The sequence below is a fragment of the Salvelinus alpinus genome, chromosome 2, assembly GCF_045679555.1.
Source record: "Salvelinus alpinus chromosome 2, SLU_Salpinus.1, whole genome shotgun sequence".
Taxonomy (NCBI): domain Eukaryota; kingdom Metazoa; phylum Chordata; class Actinopteri; order Salmoniformes; family Salmonidae; genus Salvelinus; species Salvelinus alpinus.
Window position 1 is genome coordinate 90,158,564 of NC_092087.1, and position 19,534 is coordinate 90,178,097.

The 19,534-nt window shown below is 48.3% G+C and overlaps 1 protein-coding gene across 5 annotated transcripts in view; it reads right to left on the reverse strand.

Annotated features, from left to right (window-relative positions):
• Positions 1 to 19,534, reverse strand: part of tsc2 (TSC complex subunit 2) — a 57,668-nt gene that overhangs the window by 31,795 nt on the left and 6,339 nt on the right. For all 5 annotated transcript variants that reach the window (XM_071389886.1, XM_071389883.1, XM_071389884.1 and 2 more), the window contains 20 exons: positions 19,114 to 19,231; positions 18,700 to 18,748; positions 18,080 to 18,205; positions 15,269 to 15,342; positions 13,989 to 14,115; positions 12,232 to 12,375; positions 11,917 to 12,054; positions 11,620 to 11,723; positions 11,106 to 11,187; positions 10,851 to 11,006; positions 8,821 to 8,940; positions 8,528 to 8,650; positions 7,974 to 8,080; positions 6,260 to 6,428; positions 5,041 to 5,163; positions 3,307 to 3,441; positions 1,974 to 2,163; positions 1,537 to 1,630; positions 1,069 to 1,171; positions 464 to 561 (listed from right to left, as the gene is read on the reverse strand). In XM_071389886.1, coding sequence (XP_071245987.1) covers positions 464 to 561; positions 1,069 to 1,171; positions 1,537 to 1,630; positions 1,974 to 2,163; positions 3,307 to 3,441; positions 5,041 to 5,163; positions 6,260 to 6,428; positions 7,974 to 8,080; positions 8,528 to 8,650; positions 8,821 to 8,940; positions 10,851 to 11,006; positions 11,106 to 11,187; positions 11,620 to 11,723; positions 11,917 to 12,054; positions 12,232 to 12,375; positions 13,989 to 14,115; positions 15,269 to 15,342; positions 18,080 to 18,205; positions 18,700 to 18,748; positions 19,114 to 19,231 — 2,380 coding nt within the window. The remainder of the gene's footprint in view (positions 1 to 463; positions 562 to 1,068; positions 1,172 to 1,536; positions 1,631 to 1,973; positions 2,164 to 3,306; positions 3,442 to 5,040; positions 5,164 to 6,259; positions 6,429 to 7,973; positions 8,081 to 8,527; positions 8,651 to 8,820; positions 8,941 to 10,850; positions 11,007 to 11,105; positions 11,188 to 11,619; positions 11,724 to 11,916; positions 12,055 to 12,231; positions 12,376 to 13,988; positions 14,116 to 15,268; positions 15,343 to 18,079; positions 18,206 to 18,699; positions 18,749 to 19,113; positions 19,232 to 19,534) is intronic.

A 19,534-nucleotide genomic window follows, 5' to 3' on the forward strand; every position in this document is an offset into this window, starting at 1 on the left:
GTCAAACAGCTGCCCTGGTGAGAAAAACCCTTTGATCTCAAGAGAAAGAGGTGAGAGGAGAGAGGAGAGAGGAGATAGTGTGTACGATGACACTTCGTCAATGACACGACAGACACACAGAGCGAGAAAGAGAAAAGGGAAGACCCACACTCCTCTCTCTCCACCTCTTTGTGTATCTTGTGGTAATAATGTGTGTGAGTTGAGACAACAACCAACAGAAAATATTTACCAACAAAAATAAAACCACCAAAACGTCACCATAGCTACCTGTGGGAAACCAAAACAACCATCACACCACAACAACGACAGTCATGCTGAGTTCTGTTACCTTGACAACACCAACCTCCTGTACGGCCATGCGGTCACAAGATCTTCAATGAGCAGTCATGTGACCCGGCCGTGTGTGTGTGTGTGTGTGTATGTGTGTGTGTGTGTGTGTGTGTGTGTGTGTGTGTGTGTGTACCTCTTGGGCCTCTCATTGAGGCTGGTGCTGCGAGCACGGAAGCTGCTCTGAGTGTCCTGGCTGTCATCAAACGGCATCAGAGCATTAGAGCGCAGACCCTGGAGAGAGAGAGGAGAGAGAGAGAGGGGAGAGGAGAGGGCAGAGAGAGAGAGGAGAGAGAGAGGGGAGAGAAGAGAGAGGAGAGAGGAGAGAGAGGGCAGAGAGAGAGAGGAGAGAGAGGGGAGAGAAGAGAGAGGAGAGAGGGGAGAGAGGGCAGAGAGAGAGAGGAGAGAGAGGGGAGAGAAGAGAGAGGAGAGAGAGAGAGGGGAGAGAGGGCAGAGAGAGAGAGGAGAGAGAGGGGAGAGAAGAGAGAGGAGAGAGAGAGAGGGGAGAGAGGGCAGAGAGAGAGAGAGGAGAGAGAGGGGAGAGAAGAGAGAGGAGAGAGAGAGAGGGGAGAGAAGAGAGAGGAGAGAGAGAGAGGGGAGAGAGGGCAGAGAGAGAGAGGAGAGAGAGGGGAGAGAAGAGAGAGGAGAGAGTAGAAAGGAGGAGGGAGTGGTTACAAGGAAAATGAGTCAGGAAACAGGTAGATTATTACACGTGTGTAAACACAGAGAACACACCCCTACCTTGGTGATGTACTGCACAAAGTCCTTTCTGAAGGTGAGTCTGCAGCGGATAAACCACATGGAGATGACATGGTGAGCCAACGACACAATGTACTGGTTAAACCTGGAGAGAGAGAAAGAGGGTTAGAGAAGGATAGAGGTAGAGAGAGGAGAGAGAGAGAGAAACAGAGAGAGAGAAACAGAGAGAGAGAGAGAGAGAGAGAGAGAGAGAGAGAGAGAGAGAGAGAAACAGAGAGAGAGAGAGAGAGAGAGAGAGAGAGAGAGAGAGAGAGAGAGAGAGAGAGAGAGAGAGAGAGAGAGAGAGAGAGAGAGAGAGAGAGAGAGAGAGGGAGAGAAACAGAGAGAGAGAGAGAGAGAGAGAGAGGAGGTAGGGAGAGAAACAGAGAGAGAGAGCGTGTGTGTGAGCATGCGTACATATGTGTTGCACGTGTGTGTGTGTGTGTGTGTGTGTGTGTATCGGGTACTCACTTGGAGGGGTTGGTGTAGGGCAGGGAGATGGCAAACACACTGACGTACTGCTCTGCTACAAAGTAAGCATAGAGATGTGGCAGCCGCACCAGAGCTACAACACACACACACACACACACACACACACACACACACACACACACAGTTAGCATGACATAATCTAACCTTGTCATGTGGCACCATCATCAACAGGTAAGGATGTAATAGGGTCACTAATTCTACAACTGAACAAGTAATCTTCCCTGTAAAGACAAAGTATATAATATGACCGTGTGAGGTATATTAGGTGTGTTTCTCATATGTAAACATGAACTAGGAAGTGAAATACAAAGAATCCTTCACACAATCATTGGCTGATCTAACTTCCTGTATATACAGATCCTGTTCTCTGATTGGCTTCCATCTATCAGGGCGTGTAAACTAGGGTGTGTTCTCACTGGACAGGAATTCCAGCATGGGCGACGCCATGGCGACGGTTGCCGAGATGTGCGTCAGCTTGACGATGAGGGCAGGGAGGAGTTTAATCATGATGTCAGGCATCTCCACGGTGCACATTGTCAGGGCAACCACACACTGCTTGGCACAACGGTATATCAGCCCTGCCTCCAGACACTGGACCAACTCCCTCTGAGAGATGAAGGGACGGCAAGAGAGAAGAGAACAACGATGATGTTATTTATGATCAGATATTGAGATGACGCTCTCAAAAAGGCACAAGCCGTTTTTACCTGCCAGAGGATTATGGTCACTTGCCCAAATGTTTTATTTTCTACTTAGGCCTACACTCGCAGATGCCATTAATGGAATTGTCTTTCACTCAAACATGGGGTCATGGCATTTACCAGCCACAGTATCTAGTGATTTAAATTCAGCAGCCACTTTTTACCAGCCATAGTATCTAGTGATTTATATTCAGCAGCCACTTTTTACCAGCCATAGTATCTAGTGATTTATATTCAGCAGCCACTTTTTACCAGCCATAGTATCTAGTGATTTATATTCAGCAGCCACTCAGACTTTTTCCCTGCCTAAAAAAAAGCTACATTGAATAGACCAAGAAAATGTCTCCATCACAGAATAACTCATGAATATGCTGTTGCTAACGTCTCCAACCTGCTGAGACAAGAGATGTGCTCACAATGCGGATGATTAGCACACTTCTAGGCCTCTACAGTAACTAAGTAGCCTAATAGTAGACAAGTGGAAAAATAAGTCACATTTCATTTTAGTGAACTATGCCTTTAACGATGAGTGCCACAAGGGAGTTGCTTTCTCCACAAGCCTTTTTCCTCATGGAAAATTAATGAAAATGTAAACACACTGGCTAGCTAGCACACTGGACAACTAAAAATGTATAGTATAACTACATTAAATAGTTACATTCTCTGTGTAAAGTGGAAACCAGTTGCTGGAGTTGTGAGGTGTTGACTAAATGAACGGCTGCTAGCAGAGACTATTCCCTCATTATTGGGAGTTGAGACATGTAGTTAACAGCAGGAGACAGCTGACATTCTTCCCCTTTTAACCACGTTACCTGCAACTGGCTGGTGTTCAATGTGTTCATGTTTTTCCATCTGTTTGTGAACTTAAACTTGGTGGGCAGGCTTTTGTTAAAAATGTAACTAAGTAGACTAATGCTTCTAATGAAAATACGCTCTTCACTTTAATCAAAACAATGTTTTGGTTGCATATTTCAGTGTGTGTGTGTGTGTGTGTGTGTGTGTGTGTGTGTGTGTGTGTGTGTGTGTGTGTGTGTGTGTGTGTGTGTACCTGTCTGGCCTGTTCTAGGTAGTTGTGGTATGATGTGATAGCAGTGAGAACAGGTACTACAGCCAGCTGGACATCAGTACGACTGAAACCATCTGGAGTCTTCTTCAGACGCTCTGAGATAAGACGGTCTGTCACCTAGACAGAGAGAGAGAGACAGACAGACAGACAGACAGACAGAGAGAGAGACAGAAACAGAGAGCCAGACAGAGAGAGAGACAGAAACAGAGAGAGAGACAGAGAGCAAGAGAGAGACAGAGAGAGAGAGCGAGAGAGAGACAGAGAGAGAGAGCGAGAGAGAGACAGAGAGAGAGAGCGAGAGAGAGCGAGCGAGCGAGAGAGAGCGAGAGAGAGCGAGAGAGAGCGAGAGAGAGCGAGAGAGAGCGAGAGAGAGCGAGAGAGAGCGAGAGAGAGCGAGAGAGAGAGAGAGAGAGAGAGAGCGAGCGAGAGAGAGCGAGAGAGAGCGAGAGACAGAGAGCGAGCGAGAGAGAGACAGAGAGCGAGCGAGAGAGAGACAGAGAGCGAGCGAGAGAGAGCGAGAGAGAGCGAGAGAGAGACAGAGAGAGACAGAGAGAGACAGAGAAAAACAAACACATGGGCACAAATCCACAGTGTCAGTGAGGGACCGGAGAGAGATCAAAGTGACAATAATGTGTGTGTGTTGTTACATTCCCCAGCAAGAAAACCCAAATACTGTCTGTCAATCAGAAGGGGGAACTAACACCGACAACCAAAACAGAACAGGAGGGGTTCTGAAAGATAGTCCTGGGGGGGGTCCACATCAGAGTTGACGAGCAACAATGACTGGAACCTAAAAGACACCCACCATGAGCACCCACTAAACCAGATCAGATAAAGGATTGTTTGTCTAGACAATCTAAATAGGGAGCACCCACTAAACCAGATCAGATAAAGGGTTGTTTGTCTAGATAATCTAAATAGGGAGCGTCAACTAAAGGCGCTCCCACCTCTCAAGACTACTGGAGCACTGGGACAGACACTGTTAAATAGCACCTGGGCCAACACAGGTGAAACCCCTTCCCTTTAACGAGACGGCAACTAACACAGGTGAAACCCCTTCCCTCTAACGAGACGGCAACCAGCACAGGTGAAACCCCTTCCATCTAACGAGACGGCAACCAACACAGCTGAAACCCCTTCCCTCTAACGAGACAGAAACCAACACAGGTGAAAGGTAGGTGTGTGTAGGTAGTTGTAGGCGTGTGTAGGTAGGTAGGTAGGTAGGTAGGTAGGTAGGCAGGCGTGTGTAGGTAGGTAGGTAGGTAGGCGTGTGTATGTAGGTAGGTAGGTAGGTGTGTGTAGGTAGGCAGGTGAAACCCCTTCCCTCTAACGAGACGGCAACCAGCACAGGTGAAACCCCTTCCCTCTAACGAGACAGAAACCAACACAGGTGAAAGGTAGGTGTGTGTAGGTAGTTGTAGGCGTGTGTAGGTAGGTAGGTAGGTAGGTAGGTAGGTAGGCAGGCGTGTGTAGGTAGGTAGGCATGTGTATGTAGGTAGGTAGGTAGGTAGGTGAAACCCCTTCCCTCTAACGAGACGGCAACCAGCACAGATGAAACCCCTTCCCTCTAACGAGACGGAAACCAGCACAGGTGAAACCGATACTGACTGACGAGGTGACACCAATCGGTGCGCCCTACGTGCTAAAGAGCTATACACCTAACATCCAACCTCAAAAACATCAAATGGAAAAACCAAGACCTGTAACAGTGTGTACCATAGAACAGAGTGTAGAACAGAGCTGGTCTATGCTACAGGGAGAGGACAGCAGCAGGACTTTATACTGTAGGGTCCAGGGCATCTTGTCTAGAACCAGCTTCAACACCTTCCAGTCTGTCTCCTGGAACACACAGAGAGAGAGGGAACAACACACAGAGTTAGGGAGAGAGACAGAGAGAGAGAGAGAGAGGGAACAACACAGAGTTAGGGAGAGAGACAGAGAGAGAGGGAACAACACACAGAGTTAGGGAGAGAGACAGAGAGAGTGTGTGTGTGGTGTGTAGGTAGGTGTGTGTGTGTGGTGTGTAGGTAGGTGTGTGTGTGTGTGGTGTGTAGGTAGATGTGTGTGTGTGTGGTGTGTAGGTAGGTGTGTGTGTGGTGTGTAGGTAGGTGTGTGTGGGGGTAGGTGTGTGTGTGTGTGTGGTGTGTGTAGGTGTGTGGTGTGTAGGTAGGTAGGCGTGTGTAGGTAGGTAGGTAGGCGTGTGTAGGTAGGTAGGCGTGTAGGTAGATAGGTAGGTAGATAGGCGTGTGTAGGTAGGTCAGCAGGCGTGTGTGTGTCTGTAGGTAGGACGGTAGGCGTGTGTGTCTGTAGGTAGGTAGGTGTGTGTGTGTCTGTAGGTAGGTAGGTAGGTGTGTGTGTGTCTGTAGGTAGGTAGGCGTGTGTGTGTCTGTAGGTAGGTAGGTGTGTGTGTGTCTGTAGGTAGGTAGGTAGGTGTGTGTGTCTGTAGGTAGGTAGGTAGGCGTGTGTGGGTAGGCGTGTGTGTGTCTGTAGGTAGGTAGGCGTGTGTGTGTCTGTAGGTAGGTAGGCGTGTGTGTGTCTGTAGGCGTGTGTGTGTCTGTAGGTGGGTAGGCGTGTGTGTGTCTGTAGGTGGGTAGGCGTGTGTGTGTCTGTAGGTGGGTAGGCGTGTGTGTGTCTGTAGGTGGGTAGGCGTGTGTGTGTCTGTAGGTGGGTAGGCGTGTGTGTGTCTGTAGGTGGGTAGGCGTGTGTGTGTCTGTAGGTAGGTAGGCGTGTGTGTGTCTGTAGGTAGGTAGGCGTGTGTGTGTCTGTAGGTAGGTAGGTGTGTGTGTGTCTGTAGGTGTGTGTGTGTGTCTGTAGGTGTGTGTGTGTGTCTGTAGGTGTGTGTGTGTCTGTAGGTGTGTGTGTGTGTGTGTAGGTGTGTGTGTGTGTGTGTGTGTGTGTGTGTGTAGGTGTGTGTAGGTGTGTGTAAGGTAGGTACCATCTTCAGGCACTGTAGCAGCACATTAAAGGCAGGTGAGTAGGGCAGGCAGGCTGTACGGATGGAGGAGGAGGAGGAGGGAGTAGTGGTGGAGGAAGGGGCAGGACTGCCAGCAGGGGGAGACACTGAGCCTGCAGGCTTCTTCTCACTCCCTCGTTTCTCTGGCTCCCTGGAAACACACACAGAGACAGAGACAGAGACAGAGACAACACAGAGACAGAGAGAACACAGAGAGAGAGAACACAGAGAGACAGAGACAGAGAGAGAGAGGACACATGTTAGATAGTTCTGTGTTTGACCCCTGGAAGACTAATAAGGCGTTACAGACAAAATGTTCCATTGACAGACAGTGGTAGACATGACCCATTGACAGACAGTGGTAGACATGACACATTGACAGACAGTGGTAGACATGACACATTGACAGACAGTGGTAGACATGACCCATTGACAGACAGTGGTAGACATGACACATTGACAGACATGACCCATTGACAGACAGTGGTAGACATGACCCATTGACAGACAGTGGTAGACATGACCCATTGACAGACAGTGGTAGACATGACCCATTGACAGACAGTGGTAGACATGACACATTGACAGACAGTGGTAGACACGACCCATTGACAGACAGTGGTAGACATGACACATTGACAGACATGACCCATGACAGACAGTGGTAGACATGACCCATTGACAGACAGTGGTAGACATGACACATTGTCAGACAGTGGTAGACATGACACATTGACAGACAGTGGTAGACATGACCCATTGACAGACAGTGGTAGACATGACCCATTGACAGACAGTGGTAGACATGACACATTGTCAGACATGACACATTGACAGACAGTGGTAGACATGACACATTGACAGACAGTGGTAGACATGACACATTGACAGACAGTGGTAGACATGACACATTGACAGACAGTGGTAGACATGACACATTGCACATTTAACAATTAAACATTACAGTTAAAATGCCAGAAAAGGTAACACATTTAACATTCTGTAGCAGCCATTTATCATGTTTTGCGTTCAATTCATTTCATCCCTATGATTACCTGGTGTGCCCCTGATCGGGTGGGAACTAGTGTGCCCCTGATCGGGTGGGAACTAGTGTGCCCCTGATTGGGTGGGAACTAGTGTGCCCCTGATTGGGTGGGAACTAGTGTGCCTCTGATTGGGTGGGAACTAGTGTGCCTCTGATTGGGTGGGAACTAGAGTGCCTGGACTCACTATCAATTTTCAACCGTATCATACCTTATTGTTTGTGACAAAGACTATTGAAAGAAGGGAAATGAATGGACTCAGATGGTTGGATTCCTCTCCTGTATTGATTGTTGGAAAGATCCCCTGGTCAGGCTCCCGAGTGGCGCAGCTTCTCAGTGCTAGAGGTGTCACTACAGACCCTGGTTCGATCACAACCGGCCGTGATGGGGAGTCCCACAGGGCGGCACACAATTGGCCCAACGTCGTCCGGGTTTGGCCGGTGTAGGCCGTCATTGTAAATAATAATTTGTTCTTGACCGACTTGCCAAGTTAAATAAATGTTAAATAAAATAACGAGTAAGGGGCATCAACAACTGTTTTGGTATTTGCCACTATACATTCAGGTACTTTATGGTATCTGTCTAGTCATCTGTCCTTTTAATATTCTGAATAATCTGAGTTTAGAGCGGACACAGTGTGAAGGTGAACCCACCCCATGTCACAGTGGCAGTACGGACTGAACCTCAGTACCCCATCTTTACTGAGGAACCCCAGACGATGGAGGGAGTCCGTTCTCATCATCAGGAGGAAGTCAAACACCTGAGAGAGACAGAGAGAGAAAGACAGAGAGACAAAGAGAGAAAGACAGAGAGATAGAGGCAGAGAGAGAGAGGCACAGAGAGAGAGGCACAGAGAGAGAGGCAGAGAGAGAGACAGAGAGAGAGAGAGAGAGAGAGACAGAGAGAGAGAGACAGAGAGAGAGCGAGACAGAGAGAGGCAGAGAGAGAGAGGCAGAGAGAGAGAGACAGAGAGAGAGAGACAGAGAGAGAGTAAGTCTGCTGTGTCACTTTGGACAACATCCTCATCCCTTCCTTGTTGATGGTTTCTGATTGGCACCAATGAAAAGGCCTTTGGAAACATCTTGATAAACAAAAAAAGGAGCATTTCCAAACCTGCAGGTGACTGGTGTCCTACCTGCTGCAGGCCACGGCGGAGCTGTAACATTTGAACTGTATTTGACCTCTGTGTGACCCCTGTATATGCTACCTGTAGTCGTATGCTGCAGGCCACAGCGGAGCTGTACTTGTTCTTGTAGTGAAGCTGCAGGTGTCCGATCAGCAGCTCGTACACTCGACTAGCGTGGCTGGCTGGCAGGCTGTACAGCTTACTCTGAGAGTGGAGAGCAACAGAGCACAGATACACTATCAATTCACCATTCCATCAATCACATGAGTGAATGTTAATATGTAACACTGCATTGACCCTGTGTGTGTGTCCCAGTGTGTGTGTGTGTGTGTGTGTGTGTGTGTGTGTGTGTGTGTGTGTGTGTGTGTGTGTACCTGCAGTATCTCCAGTAGGCCTCGTATAGCGGTCCTGACATCCTCCATGGGGGATTCTGCCGTGGGGTCTCTCTCCGACACCTCCAGGGGCCCTGGGCACACCAGCGAACGACTCGCCACCTGCACAAAGAGAGAGAGAGAGCACACATACACTCTAATCAAATCACCACCGGGTAGTGAGGGTAGGAAACAACATCTCCACCCCGCTGATCCTCAACACTGGGGCCCCATAAGGGTGCGTTCTCACCCCTCTCCTGTACTCCCTGTTCACCCACGACTGCGTGGCCATGCACGCCTCCAACTCAATCATCAAGTTTGCAGACGACACTACAGTGGTAGGCCTGATTACCAACAACGACGAGACGGCCTACAGGGAGGAGGTGAGGGCCCTCGGAGTGTGGTGTCAGGAAAATAACCTCTCACTCAACATCAACAAAACAAAGGAGCTGATCGTGGACTTCAGGAAACAGCAGAGGGAGCACCCCCCATTCACATCGACGGGATCGCAGTGGAGAAGGTGGAAAGCTTCAAGTTCCTCGGCGTACACATCACTGACGATCTGAAATGGTCCACTCACACAGACAGCGTGGTGAAGAAGGCGCAACAGCGCCTCTTCAACCTCAGGAGGCTGAATAAATGTGGCTTCGCCCCTAAAACCCTCACAAACTTTTACAGATGCACAATCGAGAGCATCCTGTCGGCCTGTATCACCGCCTGGTACGGCAACTGCTCCGCCCAAAACCATAAGGCTCTCCAGAGCATCACCGGGGGCAAACTACCTGCCCTCCAGGACACCTACAGCACCCGATGTCACAGGAAGGACAAAAAGATCATCAAGGACAACAACCACCCGAGCCACTGCCTGTTCACCCCGCTACCATACAGAAGGTGAGGTCAGTACAGGTGCATAAAAGCAGGGACCGAGAGACTGAAAAACAGCTTCTATCTCCAGGCCATCAGACTGTTAAACAGCCACCACTAACATTTAGCGGCCGCTGCCAACATACTGACTCAACTCCAGCCACTTTAATAATGTAAAAATTGATGTAATAAATGTATCACTAGCCACTTTAAACAATGTTTACATACCCTACATTACTCATCTCATATGTATATACTGTACTCGATACCATCTACTGTATCGTGCCAATGCCGTTCGGCCATCGCTCATCCATATATCTTTATGTACATATTCTTAATCATTCCTTTACACTTGTGTGTATAAGGTAGTTGTTGTGAAATTGTTAGATTACTTGTTAGATATTACTGCACGGTCGTAACTAGAAGCACAAGCATTTCGCTACACTCGCATTAACATCTACTAACCATGTGTATGTGACCATTAACATCTGCTAACCGTGTGTATGTGACCATTAACATCTACTAACCATGTGTATGTGACCAATAAAATGTGATTTGATGTATTTATGAAGCCCTTTTTCCATTGTACAGAAACCCAGCCTAAAACCCCAAACAGCAAGCAATGCAGGTGTAGAAGCAGGGATCTGATCTGCCCCATCCCTCTGCTTTCAACTTAAACAGTGGCGGGGTAACCACTTTGCTATCGTTTCATCTGCTGATTGGTCCTTTAACTTTACATACACACAATCTTAACACTCTCTCCTACCCTCCAGGAGGCTGGTGAAGCGGTGTGTGGAACCAGTGTGTGTGTCCCCTACCCTCCAGGAGGCTGGTGAAGTGGTGTGTCCCCCCTACCCTCCAGGAGGCTGGTGAAGTGGTGTGTGTCCCCCCTACCCTCCAGGAGGCTGGTGAAGTGGTGTGTGTCCCCCCTACCCTCCAGGAGGCTGGTGAAGTGGTGTGTGTCCCCCCTACCCTCCAGGAGGCTGGTGAAGTGGTGTGTGTCCCCCCTACCCTCCAGGAGGCTGGTGAAGTGGTGTGTGTCCCCCCTACCCTCCAGGAGGCTGGTGAAGTGGTGTGTGTCCCCCCTACCCTCCAGGAGGCTGGTGAAGTGGTGTGTGTCCCCCCTACCCTCCAGGAGGCTGGTGAAGTGGTGTGTGTGTGTCTCCTACCCTCTGGATGATGTCCAGGAGGCTGGTGAAGTGGTGTGTACTACAGCTCTCAGCCAGGTCCACCAGTAGCTGGGTAGCCTGTCTCCTCACAGCCAGGTCTCTGTCCTCTGCTATCCCACTGAGCTGAGGAACCACCACCACCTCGATCAACTCCTCCTGGGAACGAGACGACAGAATGAACACGCAGGGAGAGATGGAGAGAACGGGAGAGGGAGTGAAAGAGAAGAGTTGGATGGTGAGTGAGTGGGTGAGTACCTCGTACAGCTGGCGGTTGGTGCTGAGGACAAAGGAGAGGATGTGAAGCACTTTGATCCTGATCACACTACGACTCTCATTCCTGGGGGGGGGGAAAGAGAGACAGAGAGAGAGAGACAGAGAGAGAGAGACAGAGAGAGAGAGACAGAGAGACAGAGAGAGAGACAGAGAGAGAGAGACAGAGAGACAGACAGAGAGAGATACAGAGAGACAGAGAGAGAGAGACAGAGACAGAGAGAGATACAGAGAGACAGAGAGAGACAGACAGAGACAGAGAGAGAGAGAGAGAGAGAGACAGAGAGACAGAGACAGAGACAGAGACAGAGACAGAGAGAGAGACAGAGACAGAGAGACAGAGAAGTAGTTTAACACAAACTCTCTTTCCCTAAATACTGTTCAACATAAGACGGGAATGACAATCACTTAACGGTGCCCGTTGACAACTTTTAGTTTGTTTTTTGTTTTTTGTTTCTGTTTTGGTATCCGTGGCGACCACACAGCACTATACAGTTACCTGAAGAACTTCTCCATAAGGCGGTGTAGGCTCTGGATCCACCCGTCTTTAGCTGGCTGGATGGACTGGGCCCGGTACGATATCAGAGTCAGCACCGACGCATCCTGATGACATCACAACAACAACTCTTTACAAGAACAATGGAAGACAAAGTGAAGGCAAATAACAGACATCACACAAAGACTGTCAGACACAGGGGAAAAAGAGAGAGGAGGGGCGATGAGAGGGGGAAGGAGAAGAGGGGGAAAGGAGAAGAGGGGGAAGTGGAGAAGAGGGGGAAGTGGAGGAGTGACTTACAGGTCTTTTGTCAGCACACTTCTCCACCAGACTGAAGAACTTGTCAGATGATCCATGGAAGCCGTTCTGCTCATAGAGCTCCTCCACTGTAGTCAGCAACTCATACACTATGGACTTCAGCTCTGCACTGCCTATCGACTGGAGACAATTACATCCATTTTCTCTGTGTGTGTGTCTCTCTGTCTGTGTGTGTGACTCTGTGTCTGTGTGTGTGTGTCTATCTGTGTGTGTGTGTGTGTGTGTGTGTCTCTGTGTCTGTGTCTTTGTGTCTGTGTGTGTCTGTGTGTGTGTCTGTGTGTGTGTGTGTGTGTGTACCTGAATCTGCTGTAGTAACTTCTCTATGATCCCCAGCAGTATGTCCCATGTGACCACCTGGAGCTCCTTTCCGTACTTCTTTATCAGTCTGGTGATGGACAGAACGATCTCATACGACACCATCTCGTTGGCACACCACATCGCCTGGGGGTTAAAGGTCAGGGGTTGGTCAGAGGTCAAAGAAAAAAACTCCTCTAATGCACCTTTAAAATGTTGAATCTTTCCTCCCTCTCTCCCCCCTCCCATCCTCCCTCTCCCCCCTCCCTCTCTACCACCTCCCATCCTCCCTCTCTACCACCTCCCATCCTCCCTCTCTCCTCCCTCTCTTCCCATCCTCCCTCTCTACCACCTCCATCCTCCCTCTCTACCCCTTCCCATCCTATCTCTCTACCCCTTCCCATCCTCCCTCTCTACCACCTCCCATCCTCCCCCTCTACCCCTTCCCATCCTCCCTCTACCACCTCCCATCCTCCCTCTCTATCCTCTCCCATCCTCCCTCCCATCCTCCCTCTCTACCCCTTCCCATCCTCCCTCTCTACCCCCTCCCTCTCTACCCCTTCCCATTCTCCGTCTCTACCCCCTTCCAACCTCCCTCTCTTCCCATTCTCCGTCTCTACCCCCTCCCATCCTCCCTCTCTACCCCTTCCCATCCTCCCTCTCTACCCTCTCCCATCCTCCCTCTCTACCCCTTCCCAACCTCCCTCTCTACCCCTTCCCTTCCCCCCTCTCTACTCCTTCCCATCCTCCCTCTCTACCCTCTCCCATCCTCCCTCTCTTCCCATTCTCCGTCTCTACCCCCTCCCATCCTCCCTCTCTACCCCTTCCCATCCTCCCTCTCTACCCTCTCCCATCCTCCCTCTCTACCCTCTCCCATCCTCCCTCTCTACCCTCTCCCATCCTCCCTCTCTACCCCCTCCCATCCTCCCTCTCTACCCCCTCCCATCCTCCCTCTCTACCCCCTCCCATCCTCCCTCTCTACCCTCTCTACCCCCTCCCATCCTCCCTCTCTACCCTCTCCCATCCTCCCTCTCTTCCCATCCTCCCTCTCTACCCTCTCCCATCCTCCCTCTCTTCCCATCCTCCCTCTCTACCCCCTCCCATCCTCCCTCTCTACCCCTTCCCATCCTCCCTCTCTACCCTCTCCCATCCTCCCTCTCTTCCCATCCTCCCTCTCTACCCCCTCCCATCCTCCCTCTCTTCCCATCCTCCCTCTCTACCCTCTCCCATCCTCCCTCTCTTCCCATCCTCCCTCTCTACCCTCTCCCATCCTCCCTCTCTACCCCCTCCCATCCTCCCTCTCTACCCCCTCCCATCCTCCCTCTCTACCCCCTCCCATCCTCCCTCTCTACCCCCTCCCATCCTCCCTCTCTTCCCATCCTCCCTCTCTACCCCCTCCCATCCTCCCTCTCTTCCCATCCTCCCTCTCTACCCTCTCCCATCCTCCCTCTCTTCCCATCCTCCCTCTCTACCCCCTCCCATCCTCCCAATCTCCCTCTCTACCCCTTCCCATCCTCCCTCTCTACCCCCTTCCAACCTCCCTCTCTTCCCATTCTCCCTCTCTACCCCCATCATCCTCCCTCTCTACCCCCTCCCCCCTCCCATCCTCCCTCTCTCCCATCCCCCCTCTCTACCCCCTCCCATCCTCCCTCTCTACCCCCTCCCATCCTCGCCCTCTCCCCCCGCCCATCCTCTCGCCACCCCTCCCATCCTCTCGCCACCCCTCCCATCCTCCCTCCCCCTCCTTCCCTGGATCCTACCTTATAGAATGATGGGAGGACCAGGGTAGGGGTGTTCTTTAAGGCTGGGAGACGGTGCGCCCCCCATAGAGCCATCCCTACGAAGAACACTGCTCCCCTCAGCAACGGAGAATCCTCCATATACGCCCTGACACACAGAGGACAGGTTAGACACACACACAGAGAGGACAGGTTACACACACACAGAGGACAGGTTAGACACACACACAGAGGACAGGTTACACACACACAGAGGACAGGTTACACACACACACACACACACACACACACACAGGACAGGTCAGACACACACACAGAGAGATAGGACAGGTCAGACACACACACAGAGAGAGGGGACAGGTCAGACACACACACAGAGAGAGGGGACAGGTCAGACACACACACAGAGAGAGAGGACAGGTCAGACACACGCACAGAGAGAGAGGACAGGTCAGACACACACACAGAGAGAGGGGACAGGTCAGACACACACACAGAGAGAGGGGACAGGTCAGACACACACACAGAGAGAGGGGACAGGTTAGACACACGCACAGAGAGAGGGGACAAGTCAGACACACGCACAGAGAGAGGGGACAGGTCAGACACACACACAGAGAGAGGGGACAGGTCAGACACACACACAGAGAGAGGGGACAGGTCAGACACACACACAGAGAGAGGGGACAGGTCAGACACACACACAGAGAGATAGGACAGGTCAGACACACACACAGAGAGAGGGGACAGGTCAGACACACGCACAGAGAGAGGGGACAGGTCAGACACACACACAGAGAGAGGGGACAGGTCAGACACACACACAGAGAGAGGGGACAGGTTAGACACACACACAGAGAGGGGACAGGTCAGACACACGCACAGAGAGAGGGGACAGGTCAGACACACACACAGAGTGAGGGGACAGGTCAGACACACGCACAGAGAGAGGGGACAGGTCAGACACACACACACACAGAGAGGGGACAGGTCAGACACACACACAGAGAGAGGGGACAGGTCAGACACACACACAGAGAGGGGGGACTGGTCAGTCACACACACAGAGAGAGGGGACAGGTCAGACACAGAGAGAGGACAGGTTAGATACACACACAGAGAGAGGACAGGTTAGATACACACACAGAGAGAGGGGACAGGTTAGACACACACACAGAGAGAGGGGACAGGTCAGACACAGAGAGAGGGGACAGGTTAGACACACGCACAGAGAGATGACAGGTTAGACACACAGAGAGAGATACAGACACAGGCAGGCAGACACACACAGGGTTTGTTACCTCTCCTCCATGATACGGCACATGGTGTATATGGCACTATGGCCCAGATGAGTCCCCAACACCTTCCTCATCAACTGGAGAGATGGAGGAGAGGAGAGGAGAGAAGAGAGGGGGGAGGAGCAGTATTATTATCTGACAGATTGTGTATAATCTGTTGATATAGGAGCAGTATTATTATCTGACAGATTGTGTATAATCTGTTGATAGAGGAGCAGTATTATAATCTATTGATAAAGGAGCAGTATTATAATCTGTTGATAGAGGAGCAGTATTATAATCTGACAGATTGTGTATAATCTGTTGATAGAGGAGCCGTATTATAATCTGACAGATTGTGTATAATCTGTTGATAGAGGAGCAGTATTATAATCTGCTGATAAAGGAGCAGTATTATAATCTGACAGATTGTGTATAATCTGTTGATAGAGGAGCAGTATTATAATCTGTTGATAGAGGAGCAGTATTATAATCTGACAGATTGTGTATAATCTGTTGATAGAGGAGCCGTATTATAATCTGACAGATTGTGTATAATCTGTTGACAGAGGAGCAGTATTATAATCTATTGATAAAGGAGCAGTATTATTATCTGACAGATTGTGTATCATCTGTTGATAGAGGAGCAGTATTATAATCTGTTGATAGAGGAGCAGTATTGTTATCTGCTGATAAAGGAGCAGTATTATAATCTGACAGATTGTGTATAATCTGTTGATAGAGGAGCAGTATTATAATCTGCTGATAAAGGAGCAGTATTATAATCTGCTGATAAAGGAGCAGTATTATAATCTGACAGATTGTGTATAATCTGTTGATAGAGGAGCAGTATTATAATCTGCTGATAAAGGAGCAGTATTATAATCTGACAGATTGTGTATAATCTGTTGAGAGGAGCAGTATTATAATCTGTTGATAGAGGAGCAGTATTATTATCTGACAGATTGTGTATAATCTGTTGATAGAGGAGCAGTATTATAATCTGACAGATTGTGTATAATCTGTTGATAGAGGAGCAGTATTATAATCTGACAGATTGTGTATAATCTGTTGACAGAGGAGCAGTATTATAATCTGACAGATTGTGTATAATCTGTTGATAGAGGAGCAGTATTATAATCTGACAGATTGTGTATAATCTGTTGATAGAGGAGCAGTATTATAATCTGACAGATTGTGTATAATCTGTTGATAGAGGAGCAGTATTATAATCTGTTGATAGAGGAGCAGTATTATAATCTGACAGATTGTGTATAATCTGTTGGCAGAGGAGCAGTATTATAATCTGTTGATAGAGGAGCAGTATTATAATCTGACAGATTGTGTATAATCTGTTGATAGAGCAGTATTATTATCTGACAGATTGTGTATAATCTGTTGGCAGAGGAGCAGTATTATAATCTGTTGATAGAGGAGCAGTATTATAATCTGACAGATTGTGTATAATCTGTTGATAGAGGAGCCGTATTATTATCTGACAGATTGTGTATAATCTGTTGATAGAGGAGCAGTATTATAATCTGACAGATTGTGTATAATCTGTTGATAGAGGAGCAGTATTATAATCTGCTGATAAAGGAGCAGTATTATAATCTGACAGATTGTGTATAATCTGTTGATAGAGGAGCAGTATTATAATCTGTTGATAGAGGAGCAGTATTATAATCTGACAGATTGTGTATAATCTGTTGATAGAGGAGCCGTATAATAATCTGACAGATTGTGTATAATCTGTTGACAGAGGAGCAGTATTATAATCTGTTGATAGAGGAGCAGTATTATAATCTGACAGATTGTGTATAATCTGTTGATAGAGGAGCAGTATTATAATCTGACAGATTGTGTATAATCTGTTGACAGAGGAGCAGTATTATAATCTGTTGATAGAGAAGCAGTATTATTATCTGACAGATTGTGTATAATCTGTTGATATAAGAGCAGTATTATTATCTGACAGATTGTGTATAATCTGTTGATAGAGGAGCAGTATTATTATCTGACAGATTGTGTATAATCTGTTGATAGAGGAGCAGTATTATAATCTGCTGATAAAGGAGCAATATTATAATCTGACAGATTGTGTATGATCTGTTGGCAGAGGAGCAGTATTATAATCTGTTGATAGAGGAGAAGTATTATAATCTGTTTATAGAGGAGCAGTATTATAATCTGACAGATTGTGTATAATCTGTTGATAGAGGAGCAGTATTATAATCTGACAGATTGTGTATAATCTGTTGACAGAGGAGCAGTATTATAATCTATTGATAAAGGAGCAGTATTATAATCTGACAGATTGTGTATAATCTGTTGATAGAGGAGCAGTATTATAATCTGTTGATAGAGGAGCAGTATTATAATCTGACAGATTGTGTATAATCTGTTGATAGAGGAGCAGTATTACTATCTGACAGATTGTGTATAATCTGTTGATAGAGGAGCAGTATTACTATCTGACAGATTGTGTATAATCTGCTGATAGAGGAGCAGTATTTTAATCTGTTGACAGAGGAGCAGTATTATAATCTGACAGATTGTGTATAATCTGTTGATAGAGGAGCAGTATTATAATCTGTTGATCATTCCTAACGGTTAGACGTTAGAATATTAATCATTACTATTATTATTGTTTAGTCAGATTAATTAACATGACAAGTAGATCATCAGACACACACTCACCAACACTCCCTCACACCTCACCAACACTCCCTCACCAACTCTCCCTCACACACTCACCAACACTCCACCAACACTCCCTCACCAGCACTCCCTCACACACCCACCAGCAGTCCCTCACCAACACTCGTTGCTCACCTTCCAGCAGGACTCACAGAACTCCTTGACGTTGACGGTGCGACAGAGAGTGATGATGAAGACGGTGAGGGAGTCAGAGGGGAGGCAGTTATAACACACCACCGCATCCAGCACCTGTAGAGCCACCTGGACACACACCGAGACGACACACACACACACACGAGACGACACACACACCGAGACGACACACACACACACACACACACACACACACACACACACACACACACACACACACGACACACCGAGACGACACACACACACCGAGACGACACACACACACACACACCGAGACGACACACACACACACACCGAGACGACACACACACACACACACACACCGAGACGACACACACACCGAGACGACACACACACACACCGAGACGACACACACACACACCGAGACGACACACACACACACACACACACCGAGACGACACACACACCGAGACGACACACACACACACCGAGACGACACACACACACCAAGAAAACACACACCGAGACGACACACACACCGAGACGACACACACACACACACACACGTAAGGGGTTAATGACCTCATAAATAAAAAGCCCAGAGTTATAAAACCTCGACATCAGAGTGAATGAAATACTACCTCAATGTCTGTAGAGGCTGTTGTCCGGTTACACAGCAGACAGATCTTCCTGTTGGACAAAACCACACACTGAAACCTAGCGTGTGTGTGTGTGTGTGTGTGTGTGTGTGTGTGTGTGTGTGTGTGTGTGTATGTATATAACTAATCAGAAGACCCCACAAAAATATTATACTAACAAAAATGTGACCAACTGGGGACATGTTGTTAGTCCCCACAAGGTCACATGCTATTTCTAGTGGGGTTAAGGGTTAGAATTAGTGTTAGCAGCTAGGGATTCCGAGTTAAGGTTAGGGTACAGGTTAGGGTACAGGTTAGGGTACAGGTTAGGGTACAGGTTAGGGTATTTTGAATGGGACTGAATTGTGTGTCCCCACAAGGTTAGTTGTACAAGACTGTGTGTGTGTGTGTTCTTACTGGACCATGACGGATACGTTCTGGTCGAGGTAGCAGCTGTTGAACTTGACCAGGTTGACCAGGACGTGGAGGAAGTCAGCGGTCAGACCAATGTCCATCCACAGCAGGACAAACCCAGCTGCAGGTGATCAATCAATTAAATCAACCAATCAAGTCAAAATATCTTGGACCAATCAAGTCAAAATATCTTGGACCAATCAAGTCAAAATATCCTTGACCAATCAAGTCAAAATATCCTTGACCAATCAAGTCAAAATATCTTGGACCAATCAAGTCAAAATATCTTTGACCAACCAAGTCAAAATATCTTTGACCAACCAAGTCCAAATATCTTGACCAATCAAGTCCAAATATCTTGACCAATCAAGTCCAAATATCTTGACCAATCAGTCAAAATATCTTTGATGTTGTAAGGTGTGCG